At 36.5% G+C, this 8,876-nt stretch overlaps 1 protein-coding gene across 1 annotated transcript; it reads left to right on the forward strand.

Annotated features, from left to right (window-relative positions):
• Nucleotides 1–4,295: 4,295 nt before the first annotated feature.
• On the forward strand, nucleotides 4,296–5,825 carry LOC125939355 (dnaJ homolog subfamily A member 1-like). The gene has a single exon (XM_049654789.1). It carries the CDS (start codon nucleotides 4,442–4,444, stop codon nucleotides 5,633–5,635), a length of 1,194 nt encoding a protein of 397 aa, XP_049510746.1. The 5' UTR covers nucleotides 4,296–4,441; the 3' UTR covers nucleotides 5,636–5,825.
• Nucleotides 5,826–8,876: the final 3,051 nt, after the last annotated feature.

Here is an 8,876-nt window from a genome sequence, read left to right on the forward strand (position 1 = left end):
TCTCTCTCTCTCTCTCTCTCTCCCTCAAAATAAATGAATAAATAATACACTTGATGGAATAAATAGTAGACTAAATGAAACAGAGGAACAAATTAATGATCTCTAAGACAGAGTAATGGAAAATAACTAAGCTGAGCAAAGAAGAGGAAAGAAAATTATGCAAATTGAGAATACTCTTAGGGAACTCAGTGATTCTATCAAACATAGTAACATTCACATTATAGGGGTCTCAGAAGAAGAAGAGAGAGAAAAGGGAATAGAAAATTTATTTGAAGAAATAATAGCTGAAAACTAATCTGGGAAAGGAAATAAGAGGCACGGAGATTCCCCCCAGAAATTCAATCCAAGGAGGTCTACACCAAGACATATAATAATTAAAATAGCAGAAAGTAATGGCAAAGAAAAACATTTTTAAAGCAGCAAGAGAAAAGAAGTAGTTACATATGGGAAAACCCCATTAGGCTATCAGTAGATTTTTCAGCAGACAGTTTTCAGGCCAAAGGGAGTGGCATAATATATTCAAAAGCACCGAGAGAGAAAAATCTGCAGCCAAGAATACTCTATCCAGCAAGGTTATCATTCAGAGTAGAAAGAAAGAGAAAGAGTTTCTCAGACAATAACTATTAGAGTTTGTGACCAATAAACCAGCCCTACAAGAAATATTAAAAGCGACTCTTTGAGTGGAAAGGAAAGACCGTAAGAGTATGAAAAGTAGAAACACAAAATCAGTGAAAACAAGTACTTCTCTAAAAATCAGTCAAGAGATTCATAAAATAAAAGGAAGTAAATATCTATAGATATAGGACATATATTTAAAATGTGGGAGGGAGAAGAGTACAGAATGGGTTAAGAGTACAGATGGTTAAGTAACCATCAACTTAATATAAACTGCTATATGCAGAAGAGCTTAAGTACACGCCTAATGGTAACCACAAATCAAAACCCACTAATAGATACGTAAGAATAAAGAGAAAGGAATCCAAGTATATCACTAAAAAAGTCAACTTGTCATGAGAAGAGAACAAGGGAGAAAGGATTAGAGAAAATCTATAGAAAAAAACAACAACACTGAACAAGTAACTAAATAGCACTAAGTACATACCTATCAGTAATTAGTTTGAATGTTAATGGACCAAATGGTCCAACCAAAAGACATAGGGTGACAGAATGGATAAACAAAACAAAACAAAACAAAAAACAAGACCTGTCTATAGGCTGCTTACAAGAGATTTATTTCAGACCTATAGGCACCTGCATATTGGAAGTGAGGGGTTGGAGAAACATTTTTCATACAAATGGATGTCAAGAGAAAGCCAGAGTAGCAATACTTTTATCAGACAAAATAAACATTAAAACAAAGACTGTAACAAGAGACAAAGAGGGACACTGTATAATAATAAAAGGGACAATCCAACAAGAGAATATAACAATTACAAATATTTATGCACCCAACATGAAAGCACCCCAATACATAAAAACAGTTACTAACAAACAAACGAAAGAATAGATAATAATATAATAATAGTAGGAGACTTGAACACTGCACTTACATTGATGGACAGATCATACAAACAGGAAATCAACAAGGAAACAGTGGCTTTGAATGACACACTGGACCAGATAGATTTAACAGGTATATTGAGAACATTCCATTCTAAAACAACAGAATACACATTCTTTCCAAGTGCACACAGAACATTCTCCAGAATAGATCACATATTAGGTCACAAAACAAGCCTTAACAAATTCAAGAAAATCAAAGTCATACTATGCATCTTTTCTGACCACAATGCTCTGAAACTAGAAATTAACCACAAGAAAAAATCTGGAAAGAGCACAAATACACGGAGGTTAAATAACATGCTACTAAACAACGAATGGGTTAACCAAGAAATCAAAAGTTACATGGAAACAAGTAAAATCAATGGTCCGAAATTTGGGGGATACAACAAAAGTAGTTCTAAGAAGGAAGTTTATAGGAAGACAAGCCTACCTCAAGAAGCAAAAAAAATAAAAATAAAAAATCTCGGATCCAACAAAACATTAGAAAAATTATTCACCATGACCAAGCGGGATTTATACCTGGGATGCAGGGCTGGTTCAATATCCGCAAAACGACGTGATTCATCACATCAATAAAAGAAAGGACAAGAACCATATGATCCTCTCAATAGATTCAGAGAAAGCATTTGACAGAATATAGCATCCTTTCTTGATAAAAACCCTCAAGAAAGTAGGGCTAGAAGGAGCATACCTCGAGAAAAGCCATATATGAATGACCCAATGCTAATATCATCCTCAATGGGGAAAAACTGAGAGCTTTCCCCGTAAGATCAGGAACAAGACAGGGATGTCCACTCTCACCACTGTTATTCAACATAGTATTGGAAGTCTTAGCCTCTGCAATCAGACAACACAAAGAAATAAAAGGCACCCAAATTGGCCAGGAGGAGGTCAAACTTTCACTCTTCGCAGATGACATGATACTTTACATGGAAAACCCAAAAAATTCCACCAAAAAACTGCTAGAACTGATTCATGAATTCAGCAAAGTTGCAGGATATAAAATCAACACACAGAAATCGGGTGCATTCCTATACACCAACAATGAAGTGACAGAAAGAGAAACCAAGGAATAGACCCCATTTACAGTTGCACAAAAGACCATAAAATACCTAGGAATAAATCTAACCAAAGAGGTGAAAAATCTATACACTGAAAACTATAGAAAGCTTATGAAAGAAATTGAAGAAGACACAAAAAAATGGAAAAAGATTCCATGCTCCTGGATAGGAAGAACAAATGTTGTTAAACTGTCGATACTACCCAAAGCAATCTACATATTCAATGCAATCCCTATCAAAGTAACACCAGCATTCTTCACAGAACTAGAATAAATAATCCTAAAATTTGTATGGAACCAGCAAAGACCCCAAATAGCCAAAGCAATCTTGAAAAAGAAAACCAAAGCAGGAGGCATCACAATCCCAGACTTCAAGCTGTATTACGAAGCTGTAATCACCAACACAGTATGGTACTGGCACAAGAACAGATACTCAGATCAATGGAAAGGAATAGAGAACCCAGAAATGGACCCACAAATGTATGGCTAACTAATCTTTGACAAAGCAGGAAAGAATATCCAATGGAATCAAGACAGTCTCTTCCGCAAGTGGTGCTGGGAAAACTGGACAGCGACATGCAGAAGAATGAACCCGGACCACTTTCTTATACTATACACAAAAATAAACTCAAAATGGATGAAAGACCTAAATGTAAGACAGGAAGCCATCAAAATCCTCAAGGATAAAGCAGGCAAAAACCTCTTTGATCTTGGCCGCAGCAACTTCTTACTCAACACGTCTCCGGAAGCAAGGGAAACCAAAGCAAACATGAACTACTGGGACCTCATGAAAATAAAACTCTTCTGCACAGCGAAGGAAACAATCAGCAAAACTAAAAGGCAACCAACAAAATGGGAGAAGATATTTGCAAATGACATATCAGATAAAGAGTTAGTATCCAAAATCTATAAAGAACTTATCAACTCAACACCCAAAAAACAAACAATCCAGTGAATAAATGGGCAAAAGACATGAATAGACACTTCTCCAAAGAAGACATCCAGATGGCCAACTGACACATGAAAAAATGTTCATCACTCCTCATCAGGGAAATACAAAGCAAAACCACAATGAGATACTACCTTACACCTGTTAGAATGGCTAACATTAACAACTCAGACAACAACAGATGTTGGCGAGGATGGGGAGAAGGAGGATCCCTTTCACACTGCTGGTTGGAATGCAAGCTGGTGCAGCCAGTCTGGAAAACAGTATGGAGTTTCCTCAAAAAAACTAAAAATATAACTACCCTACGACCCAGCAATTGCACTACTAGGCATTTATCCAAGGGATACAGATGTGCTATTTTGAAGGGACATATGCACCCCTCATGTTTATAGCAGCACTATCAACAATAGCCGAAGTATGAAAAGAGCCCACATGTCCATCAATGGATGAATGGATAAAGAAGATGTGGTATATATATACAATGGAGTATTACTCGGCAATGAAAAAGAATGAAATCTTGCCATTTGCAACTACGTGGATGGAACTGGAGGTTATTATGCTAAGTGAAATTAGTCAGAGAAAAACAAAAATCATATGACTTCTCTCATATGAGGACTTTAAGAGAAAAAAAGATGAACATAAGGGAAAGGAAACAAAAATAATATAAAAACAGGCAGGGGGACAAAGCAGAAGAGACTCATAAATATGGAGAACAGGGCTACAAAAGACGACGGATGCGGCGCGCCAGGCGGAACTTTCCAGAACGCTCGCTGAAAAGCGGAGGAGCGGCGGCTGCCCGAGCTGCGCCCAGCAACGTGCTCCTTCCCGCTCCCCCACACCGGCCTCGGCCCCCTCACCGGCTGTAGAAAATGGTGAAAGAAACTACTTACTATGATGTTTTGGGGGTCAAACCCAATGCCACCCAGGAAGAATTGAAAAAGGCTTACAGGAAATTGGCTTTGAAGTACCACCCTGACAAGAATCCAAATGAAGGAGAGAAGTTTAAACCGATTTCTCAAGCTTATGAAGTGCTCTCTGATGCGAAGAAAAGGGAATTATATGACAAAGGAGGAGAACAGGCAATTAAAGAAGGTGGAGCAGGTGGTGGTTTTGGCTCCCCCATGGACATCTTTGATATGTTTTTTGGAGGAGGAGGAAGGATGCAGAGAGAGAGGAGAGGTAAAAATGTTGTGCATCAGCTCTCTGTAACCTTAGAAGATTTATATAATGGTGCAACAAGAAAACTAGCTCTGCAAAAGAATGTGATTTGCGACAAATGTGAAGGCCAAGGTGGTAAGAAAGGAGCGGTAGAATGTTGTCCCAATTGCCGAGGTACTGGAATGCAAATAAGAATTCATCAGATAGGACCTGGAATGGTTCAGCAAATTCAATCTGTGTGCATGGAGTGCCAGGGCCATGGGAAACGGATCAGTCCTAAAGATAGATGTAAAAGCTGCAATGGAAGGAAGATAGTTCGAGAAAAGAAGATTCTAGAAGTTCATATTGACAAAGGCATGAAAGATGGCCAGAAGATAACATTCCATGGTGAAGGAGACCAAGAACCTGGACTGGAACCAGGAGATATTATCATTGTTTTAGATCAGAAGGACCATGCTGTTTTTACTAGGCGAGGAGGGGATCTTTTCATGTGTATGGACATACAGCTGGTTGAAGCACTGTGCGGCTTTCAAAAGCCAATATCTACTCTAGACAACAGAACCATTGTCATCACCTCTCATCCAGGTCAGATTGTCAAGCATGGAGATATCAAGTGTGTGCTGAATGAAGGCATGCCAATTTATCGTAGACCATACGAAAAGGGTCACCTAATCATCGAATTTAAGGTAAACTTCCCGGAGAATGGCTTTCTCTCTCCTGATAAACTGTCTTTGCTGGAAAAGCGCCTACCTGAGAGGAAGGAAGTAGAAGAGACTGATGAAATGGACCAGGTAGAACTGGTGGACTTTGATCCAAATCAGGAAAGAAGGCGCCATTACAATGGAGAAGCTTATGAGGATGATGAACATCACCCTAAGGGAGGTGTTCAGTGTCAGACCTCTTAATGGGGCCAGTGAAGAACACTGCTGGCATTTTATATGCAGTAGTGAATGAATGAAGGACTATAATCATAGCTCACTACTTGCTATTATTGTTTTTGTTTTAATATTCAACTATAGTAGTGTTTTAAAAGTTAAATGAAGAATAAAAAATATAAAAGCTCAAAAAAAATATGGAGAACAAACTGAGGGTTATGGGAGGGGTTGTGGGAAGGGGGATGGGCTAAATGGGTAAGGGACACTAAGGAATCTACTCCTGAAATCATTGTTGCACTATATGCTAACTAATTTGAATGTAAATTTTAAAAATAAAAAATAAAATTAAAAAAAATAAAAAATCTCAAATAAACAACATAATTTATACCTAAAGGAGATAGAAAGAGAAAAAGAAAACCCAAAACTAAAAAAATAATAGTAATAATAGAACAGATCAATGAAACCAGGAGCTGGTTCTTTGAAAAGATCAACACAATAGATAAATCTCTAGCCACACTCATCAAACAAGATCCAAATAAGCAAAATCACCAATGACAGAGGAGAAATAACCAACACTACAGAAATACAATTGTAACAGATTATGAAAACCTATATGCCAACAAATTGAACAGCTTAGAAGAAATGGATAAGTTCCTAGAAACCTAACAAAACTAAAACAGGAAGAAAGAAAAATTTGAACAGGGCAATTACCAGCAATGAAATTGAATCAGTAATTTAAAAAACTTCCCAAAAAACAAAAGTCCAGGACCAGAGAGCTTCACAGCCAAATTCTATCAAACATTTAAAGAAGAGTTAATACCTGTTCTCAAACTATTCCCAAAAAAATAGAAGAGGAAGGAAAACTTCCAAATTCATTCTATGAGGCCAGTATCACCCTGATATCAAAACCATATAAAGACACCACAGAAAAAGAGAACTACAGGCCAATATCTCTCATGAATATAGAGACAAAAATCCTCAACAAAATATTAGCAAACCAAATCCAACAATACATTTAAAAAAATCATACACAATGATCAATAGGATTTATTCCCGGGATACAAGGATGGTTTAATATTTGCAAAACAATCAACAGGATATGTCACATCAATAAGAGAATAAACACCATATGATTATTTCAATGGTTTCAGAAAAAAACATTTGACAAAGTACAACATCCATTCATGATAAAAACCCTATACTAGGTAGGTTTAGAGGGAACATACCTCAACATAATAAAGGCCATATATTAAAAAATCCCAGTGAATATCATACTCAATGGTGAAAACCGATCTTTTCCCCTAAGATCATGAACAAGACAAGGATCCACTTTCACCACTTATATTCAACCTAGTACTAGAAATCCTAGCTGCAGCTATGAGACAACATGAAGAAATAAAAGGCATCCAAATTGGTAAGGAAGAACTAAAACCATCGCTATTTGCATATGATGTGATACTATGTATAGAAAATGTTAAAGAATCCACCAAAAAACTACTTACTAGAACGGATAAATGAATTCAATAAAGTTGCAGGATACAAAAATCAATGTACAGAAATTTCTTGCATTCCTATACACTACTGATGAAGCAGCAGAAAGTGAAATTAAGAAAATCCCATTTACAGTTGCATCCAACACAATCATATATCTAGGAATAAACTTAACCAACAAGATGAAAGACCTATACTCTGAAACTATAAAACACTGATGACAGAAATTCATGACAATGCCAAGAAATGGAAAAACATTCCATGCTCATGGATCGGAAGAACAAATAGTGTTAAAATGTCTGTACTAACCAAAGCAATCTGCAGATTTAATGCACTTCCTATCAAAATATCAACAGGATTTTTCACAGAACTAGAATAAACAGTCCTAAAATTTGTATGGAACCATAAAAGACCTCAAGTAGCTAAAGCAGTCTTGAAAAAAACAAAACAAAACTGGAGGGATCACAATTTCAGACTTCAAGTTATATTATGAAGTGGTAGTAATTAAAACAGTATAGTACTGGCATAAAAATACTTATATAGATCAAGGGACAATAGAAAATCCATAAATAAACCCATAATTATATGGTCAGTTAATCTTTGACAAAGGAGGAATGAATATACAATGAATAAAAATAGTCTCCTCAACAAATGGTGTTGAGAAAACTGGAAAGTCACATGGAAAATAATGAAACTAGACCACTTTCTTACACCATACACAAAAATAAACTCAAAATGGATTAAAGACCTAAATGTGAGACCTGAAACCATAAAAATCCGTGAAGAGAGCACAGGCAGTTATTTCTCTGACATTGGCCATAGCAACATTTTTGTAGGTGTGTCTCCTGATGAAAGGGAGATAAAAGCAAAAATAAACTATTGGAACTACATCAAGATAAGAAGCTTCTGCACAGTGAAGGAAATAATCCACAAAACTAAAAGGCAACCTACTGAATGGGAGAAGATATTTGCAAACGGCATATCTGCTAAAGGATTGGTATCCAAAATAAATAAAGAACTGATACAAGTTAATACCCCCAAAATGAATAATCCATTTTAAAAATGGGCAGAAGACATGAACAGACATTTGTCCAAAGAAGATATACAGATGGCCAGTGGACACATGAAAAGATGCTGAGCATCATCCATCATGAGGGAAATGCAAATGAAAACTGCAAAGAGATAATCATCTTACATCTGTTAGAATGGTAAAAATAAAAAACACAAGTAACAACAAGTGTTTGTGAGGATGTGGAGAAAAAGGAACCCTCTTGCAAACTGGTGCAGCCACTGTGGAAGACAACATATGGAGGTTCCTCAAAATTGTAAATACCCTATGATCCAGTAATTGCACTACTGGGTATTTACCCAAAAAATACAAAAACACTAATTCAAAAGGATATACATACCCCTATGTTTATTGCAGCATTATTTACAATAGCCAAGGTAAGCAAGCAGCCTAAGTATGCATCAATTGATGAATGGATAAGGAGGATGTGTTGTATATATATACACACACACACATACACAACATACACATGTATACAATGGCATATTATTCAGTCATAAAAAAGAATGGAATCTTGTCATTTGTGATGACATGGATAGAATATAATGCTAAACAAAAGAAGTCAGAAAAAGACAAATACCATATGATTTCACTCATATGGAATTTAAGAAAGAAACATGCAAAGGAAAAAGAGAAACCAAGAAACAGACTATTAACTATAGAGAACCAACTGATGGTTACCAGAAGGGAGGCGGGTGGAGGGATGGGTGA

Source organism: Panthera uncia, chromosome D1 (assembly GCF_023721935.1).
Source record: "Panthera uncia isolate 11264 chromosome D1, Puncia_PCG_1.0, whole genome shotgun sequence".
Lineage (NCBI taxonomy): Eukaryota > Metazoa > Chordata > Mammalia > Carnivora > Felidae > Panthera > Panthera uncia.

Excerpts from the sequence above, each read along its gene's own strand:
- LOC125939355 (XM_049654789.1), top strand. The coding sequence starts at position 4,442 with ATGGTGAAAGAAACTACTTACTATGATGTTTTGGGGGTCAAACCCAAT.